This window comes from Mesoplodon densirostris, chromosome 8 (genome assembly GCF_025265405.1).
Source record: "Mesoplodon densirostris isolate mMesDen1 chromosome 8, mMesDen1 primary haplotype, whole genome shotgun sequence".
Taxonomy (NCBI): domain Eukaryota; kingdom Metazoa; phylum Chordata; class Mammalia; order Artiodactyla; family Ziphiidae; genus Mesoplodon; species Mesoplodon densirostris.
Genome location: NC_082668.1, coordinates 62074081 through 62092072, shown reverse-complemented (window position 1 = coordinate 62092072; position 17992 = coordinate 62074081). Strand labels below are relative to the sequence as shown.

General features: G+C 34.6%; 1 protein-coding gene across 1 annotated transcript in view; it reads left to right on the top strand.

Moving 5' to 3' along the window:
* Positions 1-17992, top strand: part of LRP1B (LDL receptor related protein 1B) — a 1545691-nt gene that overhangs the window by 806903 nt on the left and 720796 nt on the right. Inside the window, exons 19-20 of the mRNA XM_060105953.1 lie at positions 8668-8748; positions 9902-10063. Coding sequence (XP_059961936.1) covers positions 8668-8748; positions 9902-10063 — 243 coding nt within the window. The remainder of the gene's footprint in view (positions 1-8667; positions 8749-9901; positions 10064-17992) is intronic.

The following is a 17992-nucleotide window of genomic DNA, read 5'->3' as shown; positions in this document are numbered from 1 at the left end:
TAATTTTTACCTTGATTTTTGTAACTTGAGTTTTCCTGAACTATAGAAACTAGAACTTAAGATGCAGTCTCATAATTATACATGTCCAGGGGAGACTGTATATGTTTTTCCACTTACAGTCCAGGCTGGAACATCTCTTTGTACTGGAAGGAATGTTGTTTCATGTACCCTTCCACTGGGGTTTAGCCTCTGAGAATCCAAGGTCTCTATTAGTATTCATACTTGTGTGGAACTAAAGAATTGTCACTTGTCTGATGCTGAAATTAAAACCCAAGCATCTACATTATAATTCTATCATTCTTCTACTGCCTTTGTGAGCAAAATAACACACATGCACATGCACACACACAAACACACAAAAGTTATAGTTCACTAACTATTCTAGTTTTCTGAACCATTTTCATTTCTGGACTTGGAAAATTTATATTATTTTCTTATATATTCACCTATGTGTTAAAATGTTTGGTTGCTATTTTATCTAGCATTTCTCATTTGTCTACCACGTTGCCAGAACTATTCAGTATTTTTTTCCAGTTCTCAGTCTCATTTTTAATATACTCCCTGGGTGTTCCTTTAACTTCCAAGGCTTTGTTACATCAATAGTGATCATTTATCTTTTTCTTTTAATTAATTAATTAATTTATTTATTTATTTATTTATTTTTGGCTGCATTTGGGTCTTCGTTGTTGGGTCTTAGTTGCTGCATGCGGGCTTTCTCTAGTTGCGGCGAGCTGGGGCTACTCTTCACTGCGGTGTGCGGGCTTCTCATTGCGGTGGCTTCTCTTTTTGCAGAGCTTGGGCTCTAGGTGCACGAGCTTCAGTAGTTGTGGCACGTGGGCTCAGTAGTTGTGGCACACAGGCTCTAGAGCACAGGCTCAACAGTTGTGGCACATGTGCTTAGTTGCTCCGTGGCATGTGGGATCTTCCCAGACCAGGGCTCAAACCCGTGTCCCCTGCATTGGCAAGCAGATTCTCAACAAGTGCACCACCAAGGAAGTCCTAATAGTGATCATTTCTGAATCTGTCTCTCAAGTCTATTTACAGCTCCTAAAGTTTCACTACTTCTATCTTACACCGTATTGTAACCATTCTGAAATTCTTACAGTTTCTCAAACATTTTATATCCTCTGACTTCTGGGCCTTCAGAAATGCCATCTTTCTGGAATATTCTAAAAGCACTCATTTTCCTCCTGTTTATCTGATTTAACCTGAATCTATCATTTGTATCAGCTTGTACAACACTTCCTTTGGGGCACAATATCTAAGATTAGTTTAGATGCATATGTTGTCTGTTGCAATAACACTTTGTACTGCCTATATTGTAGCATTTATCAGAGATTTATTAAAGTCACTTGTTTAATTATATTACAAATGTTTTTCCTACCAGATTATAAGCATTCTGAGAAAAAAAATGCTGAAAATTGTATTCCCAGTGCCTTGTACTATTCTATTCTATTCTATTCATTCATTCATTCATTCTAGGTGATGTATCTCTAAGGCCTAGAACTCTGTCTGGTATAAAGTTTTCAGTAAAATATCTTGAATGAATATCTTGAACCTTTGCAGTAGTTTTCTACTCTGTTTCATAGAGTTGGAACCTGGTGTCAGGAGTATTAAGTAACTGCCCAAGGTCACACATTAGTTAGTGATAAAACCAGGATTTGAACTCAGGTTTGCCTACCTATAAAGTTTATATTCTTTTTACATGGCATCATATGTGAGATATAAAATGAGGTTTTTATGTAACAACAATGAAAGAGCAGCAAAATGAAGATGATTTGGGGTACACTATTCTCTTACATTTTTCTCCAAAGTATATCTACTCTATTGGATCTTTGGAAGTCTGTCCTATATAAGTACCAATTCTCTGGAGCCACAAGTAGCATCAGTAACTAGAAATGTTATATATTTTCTCAGAGGCTATAGTCCTATAATTGCTATAATCTTATGAAGTACTGGTATTTTCCATAACTATAATTTAATTATATGCTTTGGAGTAGGTAAAAATCAGAATTGGAGTATAAATAGAAGATGTAAACCACAGAAAAAAACAATTAAAATTTTCATCTTTACCCCAATATTTCTATGATATAATTTTTAAGGGTATTGGTATGCTCAGCAGGGTATAGTGAAAAAATAATATATTTGGGACTAGTATTCACATTTTACTCTGACACTTGCTGGTTATGCAGTGTATCCTTAGGCAAGTTATACTGTTTTCTTCTGCAAATTTGGGTTAGTAGTAACAATTCCAGGGCTATTGTGAAGAGTGTAAGTAATGTATATGTGACTAGCCTAGTACCTCTTCTCAATAAATAGTAATGTATAATGTGAGTATTATTGTCCCTTTCATGTTTATATAACACCTTCCTAACCACAGATTCCTTTATTATTCTTAACATTTATTTTAATTTGAATCTTCTATACATTTTCCACACACTTAATCATGAAGGTCAAATTCATGTATATAGGATGTGTAATATACGCTCTCAAACAAACCTGAGATAACTGTATTTTGAAACTTCAATAAGTTACTTATAAATATTCATATTGGGGCCAAGGAAGAGGAATAAGTAGGAAAATCCTATATTAGAGACAGGAAAAAAACATAAATTGGATCTGAAATCTACCTCACTGGGAAACATTTCTCTAAGCTTTGTATATTAGATAAATACAAGTACCATACCAACCATGATTACCCTTGAGAGAAAGAGAAAATTGTTGCCATTTACACAACAACCTACATATAACCTGGCAATAAATTTTAGCTGAAAGATATAATAGATAAATTGAGCATACTACCTGCAACAATGGAAGATTTTTTAACAGTCCATTAATCCATATTATATATTCTATGAGGTTGAAGTAACTATAGAAATAAAATACAGTTTTCTTTTCCTTGTTGTAATTTTAACATGATAAATATTCTTTGACTTTGGATCTTTGTGTCTCAAGGAAGATCAAAAGTCAAAGAATATTTATGCAAAACCAAGAAAGAAAAGATTATGTATAACATTTAAGTCTTTATCAAATATAAGAATTCATAATGATATTTTAACAGAACAAGTATCCAGAAACAAACTGAAATATTGGATTCTATTTTCAACTTTAAAATTAACACTAATATGGAAGAACAGGGAAAATGTTACATTTGCTTTAAAAAGTTTTTGTTTTATTTGTTAGGAAAAAATATGTATTGTCATTAGATCTCATTTCTCTATCACCATCAGATACTAACTATAGGACACTAAGGAGTTAATGGACACAGTATTTTCCAACATTAGTGAAAAATGGTTGGAGGCCTATATTAAACTTTTTTGATGGAGCTCTTTCTAAAATGTATTTTACATTTGACTGCGTTATTAAACAGAGAAAAGCCCAAGATAATTTTAACATTTCTTTATTTGTTAGTTCTTTCATGTATCTGAAATTCAGTTACTGTGTTTTATATGAATGCTGTGATAATCCCAGGAGTTATTCACATGATGAGCCCTATTTGTTCCACACTAAATTCTTTTAGAGTGTTGTGCATTTCCAGATAATGTTTCTTCTGACTTCTTGATCTTTAGGACTTAAAAGACTCAAGAGATCATGTTACAAACCAGGAGTCTGTGACCACAGAGGCTGTGTGATTTACCAATAAGGAAACAAAAATGAATCATTAGTGACTTTACTGTGCTGCATGTGTCCATTAAATTAATACCTTCATTATTTTTAGTGATTTGCCCTATGCTTTCTTCTAGTTCCCAATTTTTTTTTCTTCTGTAGATTTACCTCTTCGTAAACTCAGACAACAAGGTTTCCAAGAGAAATGATGTAACTAAGTATTATGTTAAAAATGAATCAGAAATGAGGTGTAGTTGCTTAAGAACACATATGCATTATATGCATATGTTGACCTAAAACAAATAGACTGCCAGATATTTCTCCAGTAAAGACGGATTTATTCGGAATCAGCAGAGTATTGCAAGTCAGGGTCTGCAACCATAGTGAACCACATGCAAAGCCCCATAAAGGGAGGAGAACACTTTTATAGAGGGGAAAAGGAAGATGGGAGATGTATAGAAACAGAGTTCATGACTTTTCATCGCCAGGAAAGAAAAGGAGTCTTTTTTCTTCCTGTTGGGCTCAGCTATCATCCCAGGGTGTGAGAGCTCCCCCTTCTGGTCTCCCAACTCTATTTAATTGAGGTTCCTATTAATTAATTTTTTACACATGTATATATGTTGTATTTACTGTGGGCAGAAGATATATGGCTCTCATTTTCTTAGAGAGTGAAGATACACTGGATTTTCAAATATTTTATTCATTTTGAAAGTTTTAACCTTTACGGAGCTAATTTCCAGATTCTTTTTTTGGCTGGTTTTTAGACTTAGAATCTAAGAAGTGGATAGAATCTTAAAGGTCACATGGGAAATTTCTCAACCAATGGTACACCTCATTTAATTGTGTTTCGCTTTATCGCACTTCATAGATATTGTGGTTTTTACAAATTGAAAGCTTGTGTGTTGTCAGATTAGCATTTTTTAGGAATAAAGTATTTATTAATTAAGGTATATGTTTTTTAGACATAATGCTATTGAACACTTAATAGACTAAAGTATAGTGTAAACATACTTTATATGCATCGGGAAACCAAAAATTCGTGTGACTCATTTTATTGAAAATTTGGTTTATTTGAGGTTGTCTGAAACAAAACCTGCAATATCTCCTGTATTGAGGTATGCCTGTATTGCCAAATTTCAGAAGTTTCCAAATGCCTGGGGAGATATTTTTTTCCTAATAAAACTTATGATGTTGGCTATTATGTTCCAAAGTTTATAGAAAAGAGATTTTAAAATGTAAATTGACCTATTATAGATGCCTAAAGATGTAATGCTATTTTTAAAAGTTAGATCTCATCATATCTTACACATTGCATTTAGTTGCTTACTCATTTTAATCATAACTTATGTTGATACTTCATATAAAGTCTCTATTCATGTCTACTGTACATCTTCTAAACATTAAACACTTATTTATCTAAGGAGGAGAACACTTGTTTGACAAAATTCATGTTGATTCTTGAAAGATTAACATAAGTTTTCATTATCTTGTCAAGTTAAAAAAATACTTAGGAATATTGATTAAATTATGCCTTGTGCATTTTCATTTCTCTTTTGAGTGTTTTCTCTTATATGTCTGAGTATTTCTTGGGTTGCTACATTCATGGCTTTTGATATAGTCTTCTATCTCTTCATATCAGTGATAGCCTCCTTATCACTTCTATCTTTGAATCATATTTAGGCTCTCATCACATTTTTTGGATTCAAAAAGTTACACTTATTCTAAAATTCATATCTCAAGAAATGGCTTTTGTAATCATAAAGTTTAGTAAAGATATGTTCAGTTTTAGAATCATTTCCATGGTTGATATTATGCCAGTACCTCAGATGGATATACTCAAAGGTAAATTCACACAAAGAAATTGCTTTTTAAGAAGTAAAGAAGCAGGTAGTCAAGGATGCCATGTCAACCTGATCTGATATGAAGCCACTACTTTCCCTACATGTTATTTATGAAATAATAGCAATTTATATTGTCATTGCATAAGTTACCAATATTAAGAATGGCTATATCACTTGCAGTCTGTTCACTGAATATCACTGCTGATCATACTGGCTGACTCTCTTTTCCCAGCTCAGCTACATGATAGGGAGAGTTCTTACAGGCTCTAAAGGTAACTCATTGTTTCACCATTTTAAGAACAAGGGTGAATATTTTAGCCTCCGATTTAAATTTGAAATATTATTTTGGGGATAATATACGAAATAGGTATTTGACAGGATCACGCAAAATTAATTTGCTTGCGTTTTACTATTCTAGTTACTAATGATTTGCCAAAAATATGTGTTGATATAGACTTTTAATTTTAAAATGCCATGGTTTTTAAGGGAAAGTGCAAAAATTCTATAGGACTTATAGCAATGTCATTTAAAATTCTAATTTCCTGAAAATACCTTCACTAGTGCACTTCATTGGTTGAAGTACTAAGAAAATACTCAATAACATAGCTTTCAAGTGGAACCACTACCTGGAGTTACTTTGTAAAGTCCTCTTAAAAAAGAAATGATCCAGAAGAGGACTTGAGGGAAAACCTGGGAAGCATGACTGCCAAATAGGCCCAAGTTCCATGAGGAGAGCAAGGCCATAGGGGGTCCAATGGTAACTACCATTCAAATCTTCTTATAAATGGTGCAGTGCAGGGAACCACTTGCCCAGGGAAGACGGCATGATGGGTGAGGTTAGCCTTATGCAACAGTACAGAGGGCCTGATCATGGAGAGAAGGTGTAGGGAGCAAACTACCCATGCATGTGTGAGCCCCATGATTTAACCTTTAAGGCTCTATGGAATGAGTACTTGGGTCAGGACTGTGTTTAAAAACTTAAAAGAAAAACAAACAAAAAAAAAGGCCTAAAGAAGTGTGACAACAATGATTGGGTAAATCTTGTATGATCTGCCCTATAAAAATAAATCAAAAGTTGATAGTATTATAGAATTTAAAGAGAAGATCAAGATTCAAAATGATTGAAATTTCCAACATTATGAAATAGTGACTGGTACGGAGAAAAACTTGTGAACCAAATGCTAAAGAAGTGAAAGTATTTAGGGACTCATTTCTGCTAGGCACAAGGAAGTTCTCCTTTACACAATGAAACATTTTATGAGAAATATTTAACCTTTAAGCTGAAAATACAAATAGGTAGAGTAAAAATAAGGGTAGAGTAAAATACCAGGTAATTCATGGATGGTAAATGAAAGTAAGGTAGGAAATTGGTACGAGGTTGTTATCGATAGAATGATAGATGAAGAGTTTGATGAACTGAATTCTAAGACCTATTTTCCATTAAGGAAATACATATAACTTTAGGCAAGTCTAACTTTCATGCTCTCAGTTTCTTTAGGGCTGAAAAAATTGGATATAATCAATGGTTTTCTTTCTTTTTTTGAGCAAAGAAATACATTGTTATTATTCATATATTTTTCTCCAAATAAAATAGTTCTCAAAACTCCAAAATTAAAACTACAGGTAGATAAATAATTGTGTAGATAGGTAAGATGTGAACAGTTTTGGCTGAAGGAGTTTGGGCAGCCCGAGTCCAGCTGCTCCGCCCCCTTGGTAGCTCTGAGACAAGCTACAAAATACAACTTGAAAATATTGCTGGTCCCCCTGCTATCAAATATAGGCTATGATTCTACGTCACTTGCCTTAGAGAGAAAACCAAGTGTTTGCCACAAAATGACTTTGGCTCCACCTATGAGAGAAACAGTAATAAAGAATATGGGCCACAGTTCTGTCTCCATGTGTCCTTTTCTTCTGCCTTTATGCCAGTGAAATGATGGAGGTTTTTCATTCTTCTTTTTCTATTTTTTAATGTCTATTAAATAGGTTGTGTTTGTGAGGATTTATGATTCTATGAATATTGTCTTGGGAGATAAAAGTTCTGATATTGAGCAAATCATGTAAACTCTACATGAATTACTTTCACCATATGAAAAATTTTCTCCTGGGAAATATTAGTAAGCTACTCTGAATTCCTTGGATGAGCTGTTTGCAGTTATATTTTCTCTTATTATTACCACCTTTTTTCTTTCTTTTTTTCTTGCAATCAGTCTTGATTATCTGATCTTATTATGACAAAATTGTCTGCAGAATTTACCTGTCCTTTGAATTGGCTAGTGATCTCCTTTTAGAATTGTTTTCTGTGCTAATTCTATGTTTTGCTTTTTAATTTTTGTTGTCATAGTTATCTAAGGGTTAGGAAAGGAGGTCTTTTGATTTAATTAAGTAAAATTTTACTTTGAAGTCCAATTCTTTGCTGTTGTTGATTTTCAGGGAAATTTTTGTGGGTTTTTTTTTCAACATCTTTATTGCAGTATAATTGCTTTACAATGGTGTGTTAGTTTCTGCTTTATAACAAAGTGAATCAGTTATACATATACATATGTTCCCATATCTCTTCCCTCTTGCATCTCCCTCCCTCCCACCCTCCCTATCCCACCCCTCTAGGTGGTCACAAACCACGTAGGTGGTCTCCCTGTGCTATGAAGCTGCTTTTTTTTTAACTTAGAATTCACACTTTCAAAATCTATAACTGTATGATATCAACTAAACTAAATTTAATGAGTTTTTTGTTTGTGTTTGTTTTCTTACTTTCAACTTATTATGTTGACATCACTCAGGCAAAGTTGGATCCAACCTTCGTAATTTGGCTCTCTATGTTCAGAAAAGGTGTTTCCCTTTTAAAGCACGCACTTTACTTTGAAGCACACGAATATAGAGCTTCATCCAGCTGTTCTTCACTGGGAGGAGGTTGAGTCCCTTGGTGCAGGGAATTGACATCTATTTATTTTTCTTGCAGTATAATAAATCTAAACAGTCCTTCATCAAGTGATTCTCCTTGGCTTTCAGTCACTGAAGTGTACTCATATAAAAGATATTAAAAGTATGTGTATCCTAAGTCCTCAAGAAGTTACTGTCACTGTATTTGTTTACCTAATGTTTCCTCTGTGCCTTTTGTGGAAGAGAAGGGTAGAGTTATGATCACATTAGCAAATGAGAAACAAATTAAGTGAAACACAGTTGATAACACCTTTCCTATTGGATGTTTTTATATCTTTCACAGAATTCCCAACTTGTGAGCCACAAACTCAATTTGCATGCAAAAGTGGAAGATGCATTAGCAGCAAATGGCACTGCGACTCTGGCAAGTACCAAATGTCCCCTAGACTGCATTGATTTGATTGGGGGCCTGGCTGGCTGTGCAGCTTCCCCTCTTTCTGAGGTAGTTTGTTAGAGGAGGTTGCAGAGTCAAGCACAATGGTCAAGACAAGTGGTGAGAGGGCAGCTGGCACGTCAATGGGGATTAGCATTAAGGAAAATGGAGCTCAGTATCCGTCCCTTGGGGCTGTGATGGAGATTTGTTTTCAGATATTATGCTGGACACAACCTAAGTCTACAAACATGAAGTGAAAGCAACAACTGAGGAAACGACCTGGACAATTCAGGCTCCCAACAGCATTTATGTAAAACGCTCTATAACCTCAGGATGGAGTAGTTTATAAATTATACTGGAATTCTCCATGGTTTCAAATTTGTCACCTTTTTTTTTCTTTTTTAATGTACAAATGGTATTTTTTCTTCACTCAGTTATATCATTATGTTAAATTATGCCAAATACAGGTAAATGAATTATACATAAATCGATACCTTCTCAGCCATTGATTTCAATTTAATCTGTTTTCACTTCACATTCCTCTCACCTCCCTCCTGCAACAGTTGTTAATAAAAAGTATAAGTCATTGCTCATGATAGCGTACAATAATTTCCTGATATATATACACACTTAAGAGCCATTGGGGGAAGGGTACACAATGAGCCCTCATGTGGGAGAATGGAGAAAAAGGATCTGAATTAAAGATACAGTTATAAACTCTGGGGTACAAAGGTTCTAGGTCTAAATAGTAATTTTCCAGCAATAATTATATCACAAGCTGTATCATTTCATAAAATTCCTACAGTCACCATTGTCTTCCCACTTCATAATTATTTCATGTTGTATAGATTTATTTAGTCAGTGGTTAGTCATTTCTGAGTGAAATAGAAATTAAGCTTCAAAATCCAAAGTCAAGGATTTCCCCCCCTTAGTTTAGTAGTTGGTATTCAATCAGAAATAAACAATATAAAAATGAAAATAATTCTCCCACTGCTCATGGGAAATGTTGATCATTGATTTATCATTCCTTTTTTTAATAACAAAAGAAAGCTCTCAATACCAAAAGGAAATGTTAAGTATTTCATAAGGAGAAGTTTCTCCATGGACCAGTTTTCACCACCTGGCTGTTGATGCTTCTTTCCAGATGATGACTGTGGGGACGGGAGTGATGAGGTTGGCTGTGTCCAGTCCTGCTTTGATAATCAGTTCAGATGTTCCAGTGGCAGATGTATCCCAGGCCATTGGGCCTGTGATAGTGACAATGACTGTGGAGACTTCAGTGATGAAATCAATTGTACCAGAGAAGGTTAGTAATTTTGTGAATCTGCAGAATCTCATTTTAATGTGATATATAATATTTGGAGTATTTTAGAGTGAATATCATAGAAAAATAAATTGTTCATCAGATTTAAAAAAATGTATGTGGAACTATATAAAATAATTTGCTGATCTCTTTACTTTTTCTTTTCTCTGGTTTCCCAACCTTAATTCCTCCTTATACTTTGATACCTTCTTCTTTGCTCTTCGCTTCCTATTTCATTAGATGCTTTACTTTCATTTGATCCTTTACTTACTACTCTTTTAATCCCCTACAACTTCTAAATTTCTGAACCCCTAAACCCATCCCCAAAGGAAAAAAAAAAGAATAAGAAAGGCATAATTTTCCTTTTATTTTTACACTATATTTGTTTCCTGAAGGCTGGAAATCATCCCCTGTTAAACGGTGATATATTCCAACTGATTGACCTTCTGGAATGCAAGCTAAAAGAGGAAGGAGATCATGACAATGGTTCCCAGCATATCCATGGGCAGCCTGACCCTGTTGTTTGCATGGGTAGCTCTGCAAAATTTGATCAGCCACAGGATGTGTTAATAAATTAGAAATCATTTTCCAAGTGTTTTCCAAGGAGATATATTTGTCTTCTGCAAATATTTGACAACCTATAAAACAGAATATTTCTAAAGTATTTTCTCTGCCATGAATTCTTTTTGTCTTTCTTTTGTTTCTCTTTCTTTCTTTATCTCTCTCTCTCTCTCTCTCTGTCTCTGTCTCTGTCTCTCTGTCTCTCTATCTCTCTCTGTCTTCATTTCTCTTCATTTCTCTCAATTGTAAATACTGGAAACAGTGGCAATTACAGAGGTTATCTACATAATACTAGCTTCTTAAAGGAATAAATCTAGCTTTTTAGTGAACTCCCTAAGTGATTTATTAAAAGAGACATTGTCTGATTTTGATTTTACCAGTGTGACCTGGGTTATGAGTAGAGGCATGATCCAAATATGGCTAGTCACCTATGCACCATGAAGTGATAAAACACATGGTCCTCATGGTGGTCATGACATGAGTCATGTCTCTGCTGAGAGTGGACATAACAGAAGCTATAATAAAAACAGAAAATGACTAAGAAAATTTTTGGAACAGTATCTTATAAAATTCAACATGAACATATTTTAATTTAATTTTGCTTCAAAATCGAGAGGAATGATAAATCTCTTTCTCTCTCTCTTTCCCCCTCTCCCTTTATCTCTATCTCATTCTTGTGTCCTTTCCTCTCTCAATTTAGTTGGTCCACTAGTATATATGAACTAGAACTTTTGGCCTATCACTAATCTGGAGTGGAAAAAGCAAAGGTATATAAAAAGATATTTTTCCTCTTTTTTTTTGTATATTTGAAACATTCACTTGGGGTGTGGTTGACATTTCATTACTAACTTAGACTGAATATATACTATTGGTACATTTCCCCCCATCTCACAGATGTCTTTTTACCCTCCTCATTGAGGTGTACATCTGTGGTGTGCTGACACTGACCCATAATATGCTGTGAAAGATAAATTGCCCCGGTGTTAATTTGCTTTCATCTCAGAAGTGAGATCCCATCCCTCTGTTCTATGTGCATGTATCTCTAAGTTAAACTAATCATTGCACATTAAGAAGTTTTGGGGAGATTGCTTTACCTTATGAGTATCCAAAGTGAGTGGCCCATCCATTTAGAGACTCTCTAGAAAGTTATTTGGGTTTGGATTATAGAATCAGTGGCTAAGGTTAATGACCTTTATCTTGAGGTCATCTCAATTTCACTAATATATTACTGTAAAGGATATACTGTCAGTGTGAATGCCATGCATTTCTTATATGATTACGGTAATATGCTAAGGAAATGATCCAGGTAACCCACATGATTCTTGGACATGTTTCAAGGAAAGAATGAGAAGAATTTCCTGAACTAATTTATATTTAACTGATTATAAGTTGTACTAGGATTCCCTAATCAAATATTCTACTTTGTGAATACAAGATGCAGGAATTGAGGACAGGCATCATTCTGGGATGATTTCGGTGTGTAAGACAATCCATAGTATTTCAAAGGGCATTGAAATATTTTTATCCATCATTATTTCATGTATGCTGATATGGAAGTTGTAAAATAACCATGACACATAGAATTGTTAACACTGATCAGGAAGGCCATTTTGCACTTGTAGGATTTGTGAGGACATTGCCAAGGTAAAGTAGAAATTTGATTCAATTAGTCATATAATTCAGTCTGAGAACCTGCTGCAGAAGAAAGAGCTGGGGATACTGGCTTGAGTTTCAGGACTGGCTGTCAAAACTGATCAAATTCACCATATAATTGCTCAGCACTTTGCTTTACACTGCCTGGGTAAGCAGAGCATATGGTGCAGTTTCTCTCAACTCAAATTGTTTTCAAAAGGGCAGAAAATACTCTTGAATTGACTTTTAATAGTAAAAGAGAAGGAGATACCAAGAATAACATTCCATATATAATCTCTATTTCAGAAAATTCCTGAGCTTAAGTTCAATTCATATTCTTTCTGATACCACTTTCAAGAAAAGAATTTCTATGGTGATCATTTTTTCATCAGCAATGTGATTAATATATGGGAAACGTGTTAATGACTAGTCCCCTGCTAGGTTAATGTACACTCATCTCTTTCTTCCTTCATATTGTGCTGCTCTTTCTCTCACTTCCAAACTCCTTTACTAGGCAAAGAAGATACAATATCTTTACAAGTCACTACGCAAGTGTGCACATGTGCATGCACACACACGTGCATACACACAGAGTCTATGAGTTAAAGTGGAATAGAAAGACCATCCATGGCACATGATTCCTTCCTTTGTTTCAATGCCTGTTTATCATTAATTTAGCACTTTTTTGTTCTGAATCCTTTGGTTGGTACACATATTTATAGTTACCCTTTTGTAGCTACTGGGTGAATAGTTTTTCCAAGTGGAAAAACAGTGAGGCTGGACTGTCAAAGAATTTGGTATGAGGGAACTACCTCTAGAGCCTCAGTCCTGACCATTTATTAAATATTGAAAAGTTTTGTAAAAAGATGGTTTTACCTGTAAGAACATCAAGAATAAAGTTAAAATGAGACTTCAGTCTTTTCTGACAAGTCTTTACCTCCCTGGCTGTAATATTTTTAAAAAGAGAGCATGAGCGAGAGATGTTGGACATATGTCACATCTGTAAAACACCAAATATAGAGAATTAATCTTATCTCATTGTTGATAGTTTAGTTCATTTGAGTTATGTAAACTTTCATTCTTATACTCTTTTTGGGAATTATCTCAAGCATATTTCACACAAGGAATAAGGCATTTCTATAATAAACATATGAAAATTGTGCAGTATCTTTAGACAGCTCTTCTTCCATGTCAAATTCCATTTAGAAATTGTTGTAAAAAATTATAACAAATAATTTCAACGTGGACTTGATTGAGAAGGGAACAGGTTTTATCTAGAATAGATTTTGCCTAAATTTTATAATTTCTTCTAAATGCAACAATATCCCTCAAATATTTGGATTTTTCTTTGAGAAAGCCCCTGACACTGTTTTATGATTACTGTTCTCTAATGTCTTCTGTTTGGCTAAAAAGGGAGTATTTACTACCTTCTGCATTAAGTGAATGAGCTGGGTGATGCTGGAATGTGTGATCTCTTATTTACATCACAAATACAAATTAAATGCAAATTTGAGATTTAGTATGTATTGACCTTCAATTTTGATTTATTATAAATAATCTTTAACAAGTTCCCCAATCCATTAGGCAGTCAAATGTATACCATTATTAATGTACGTGCTCATACATGCTTATGTTCTTTTGCTATAACTGCTTTTGTTTCTGCTTTGGAAACTTCCATTTCTTTTGGGCTTCATCTGCATTCATTCATGCATGCATTTATTCATTTGCCTCTCTACATCCTTGATCCCAGTTTAAGAAGGGAACTAGAGAAATTTTATTTTATCTTTGTAGTTTCATAGTCAAGTACAATATTTGATATATAATGAGTATTTGATAAATAATTATTGAGTGAAAGAGTCTATTTCTTGACCACAAAAGTTGTTTATATTTCAGAATCAACACTTATTTGTTTTGTCTTATACATCTAATAACTTCTGTTTCCTCATCCTGGAGTTTATTTCCATGATGACGTACAAGGCTAGGTGTACGGATCTAATCATTTACATTTCCTCAATACAGCATAGCCACTTTCATTTATCCAATAATACTGGCAAATTCAGCCTAGGATTCAATAAAATATAATAGATAGGAAATCTGCTTTATCTTTTATTATTGTTTACTTCTTTTTTTTATGTACTCTCTGTCCAATAGATAGAAAGTTTCAGAAAGATAAGAAAAGTTTAAATCTTTGGGGTTGTTTTTACATCTTTATTGGAGTATAATTGCTTTAAAATGGTGTGTTAGTTTCTCCTTTATAACAAAGTGAATCAGTTATACATATACAGATGTTCCCATATCTCTTCCCTCTTGCGTCTCCCTCCCTCCCACCCTCCCTATCCCACTCCTCTAGGTGGTCACAAAGTACCAATCTGATCTCCCTGTGCTATTCGGCTGCTTCCCACTAGCTATTTTACGTTTGGTAGGGTATATATGTCCATGCCACTCTCTCACTTTGTCACAGCTTATGCTTCCCCCTCCCCATATACTCAGGTCCACTCTCTATGGACACAGACAGAGTATGTCTGTGTCTTTATTCCTGTCTTACCCCTAGGTTCTTCATGACATTTTTTTTCCTTAAATTCCATATATATGTGTTAGCATATGGTATTTGTCTTTCTCTTTCTTACTTCCTTCACTCTGTATGACAGACTATAGGTCCATCCACCTCATTACAAATAGCTCAATTTCGTTTCTTTTTATGGCTGAGTAATATTTCACTGTATATATGTGCCACATCTTCTTTATCCATTCAACTGATGATGGACACTTAGGTTGTTTCCATCTCCTGGCTATTGTAAATAGAGCTGCAATGAACATTTTGGTACATGACTCTTTTTGAATTATGGTTTTCTCAGGGTATATGCCCAGTAGTGGGATTGCTGGGTCATATGGTAGTTCTATTTGTAGTTTTTTAAGGAACCTCCATACTGTTCTCCATAGTGGCTGTACCAATTCAAAATTCCCACCAGCATTGCAAGAGTGCTCCCTTTTCTCCACACACTCTCCAGCATTTATTGTTTCTAGATTTTTTGATGATGGCCATTCTGACTGGTGTGAGATGATATCTCATTGTAGCTTTGATTTGCATTTCTCTAATGATTAATGATGTTGAGCATTCTTTCATGTGTTTGTTGGCAGTCTGTATATCTTCTTTGAAGAAACATCTATTTAGGTCTTCTGCCCATTTTTGGATTGGGTTGTTTGTTTTTTTGCTACTGAGCTGCATGACCTGCTTTTAAATTTTGGAGATTAATCCTTTGTCAGTTGCTTCATTGGCAAATATTTTCTCCCATTCTGAGAGTTGTCTTTTGGCCTTCTTTATGGTTTCCTTTGCTGTGCAAAAGCTTTGAAGTTTCATTAGGTCCCATGTGTTTATTTTTGTTTTTATTTCCATTTCTCTAGGAGGTGGGTCCAAAAGGATCTTGCTGTGATTTATGTCATAGAGTGTTCTGCCTATGTTTTCTTCTAAGAGTTTGATATTTTCTGTCCTTACATTTAGGTCTTTAATCCATTTTGAGCTTATTTTTGTGTATGGTGTTAGGGAGTGTTCTAATTTCATTCTTTTACATGTCCCTGTCCAGTTTTCCTAGCACCATTTATTGAAGAGGCTCTCCTTTTTCCACTGTACATTCCTGCCTCCTTTATCAAAGATAAGGTGACCATATGTGTGCGGGTTTATCTCTGGGCTTTCTATCCTGTTCCATTGATCTATCTTTCTGTTTTTGTGCCAGTACCATACTGTCTTGATTACTGTAGCTTTGTAGTATAGTCTGAAGTCCAGGAGTCTGATTCCTCCAGCTCCGTTTTTCTCTCTCAAGATTGTGTTGGCTATTCGGTGTCTTTTGTGTTTCCATACAAATTGTGAAATTTTTTGTTCTAGTTCTGTGAAAAATGCCAGTGGTAGTTTGATAGGGATTGGATTGAATCTGTAGATTGCTTTGGGTAGTAGAGTCATTTTCACAATGTTGATTTTTCCAATCCAAGAACATGGTATATCTCTCCATCTATTTGTACCATCCTTAATTTCTTTCATCAGTGATTTATAATTTTCTTCATACAGGTCTTTTGTCTCCTTAGGTAGGTTTATTCCTAGATATTTTATTCTTTTTGTTGCAATGGTAAGTGGGAGTGTTTTCTTGATTTCACTTTCAGATTTTTCATCATTAGTGTATAGGAATGCAAGAGATTTCTGTGCATTCGTTTTGTATCCTGCTACTTTACCAAATACATTGATTAGCTCTAGTAGTTTTCTGGTAGCATCTTTAGGATTCTTTATGTATAGTATCATTTCAACTGCAAACAGTGACAGCTTTACTTCTTCTTTTCTGATTTGGATTCCTTTTATTTCCTTTTCTTCTCTGATTGCTGTGGCTAAAACTTCCAAAACTATGTTGAATAAAAGTGGTGAGAGTGGGCAACCTTGTCTTGTTCCTGATCTTAGTGGAAATGCTTTCAGCTTTTCACCATTGAGGATGATGTTGGCTGTGGGTTTGTCATATATGACCTTTATTATGTTGAGGAACGTTCCCTCTATGCCTACTTTCTGCAGGGTTTTTATCATAAATCGGTGTTGAATTTTTTCCAAAGCTTTCTCTGCATCAATTGAGATGACCATATGGTTTTTCTCCTTCAATTTGTTAATATGGTGTATCACATAGATTGATTTGCGTATATTGAAGAATCCTTGCATTCCTAGAATACACTGCACTTGATCATGGTGTATGATCCTTTTAATGTGCTGTTGGATTCTGTTTGCTAGTATTTTGTTGAGGATTTTTGCATCTATGTTCATCAGTGATATTGGCCTGTAGTTTTCTTTCTTTGTGACATCCTTGTCTGGTTTTGGTATCAGGGTGATGGTGGCCTCATATAATGAGTTTGGGAGTGTTCCTGCCTCTGCTATATTTTGGAAGAGTTGGAGAACGATAGGTATTAGCTCTTCTCTAAATGTTTGATAGAATTCGCCTGGGAAGCCATCTGGTCCTGGGCTTTTGTTTGTTGGAAGATTTTTAATCACAGTTCCAATTTCAGTGCTTGTGATTGGTCTATTCATATTTTCTATTTCTTCCTGATTCAGTCTTGGCAGGTTGTGCATTTCTAAGAATTTGTCCATTTCTTCCAGGTTGTCCATTTTATTGGCATAGAGTTGCTTGTAGTAATCTCTCATGATCTTTTGTATTTCTGCAGTGTCAGTTGTTACTTCTCCTTTTTCATTTCTAATTCTATTGATTTGAGTCTTCTCTCTTTCTTTCTTGATGAGTCTGGTTAATGGTTTATCAATTTTGTTTATCTTCTCAAAGAACCAGCTTTTAGTTTTATTGATCTTTGCTATCATTTCCTTCATTTCTTTTTCATTTATTTCTGATCTGATCATTATGATTTGTTTCCTTCTGCTAACTTTTGGGGTATTTTGTTCTTCTTTCTCTAATTGCTTTAGGTGCAAGGTTAGGTTGTTTATTCGAGATGTTTCCTGTTTCTTAAGGTAGGCTTGTATTGCTGGAAACTTCTCCCATAGAACTACTTTTGCTGCATCCCATAGGTTTTGGGTCATCGTGTCTCCATTGTCATTTATTTCTAGGTATTTTTTAATTTCCTCTTTGACTTATTCAGTGATCACTTCGTTATTAAGTAATGTATTGTTTAGCCTCCATGTGTTTGTAATTTTTACAGATCTTTTCGTGTAATTGATATCTAGTCTCATGGCATAGTGTTCAGAAAAGATACTGATAAAATTTCAGT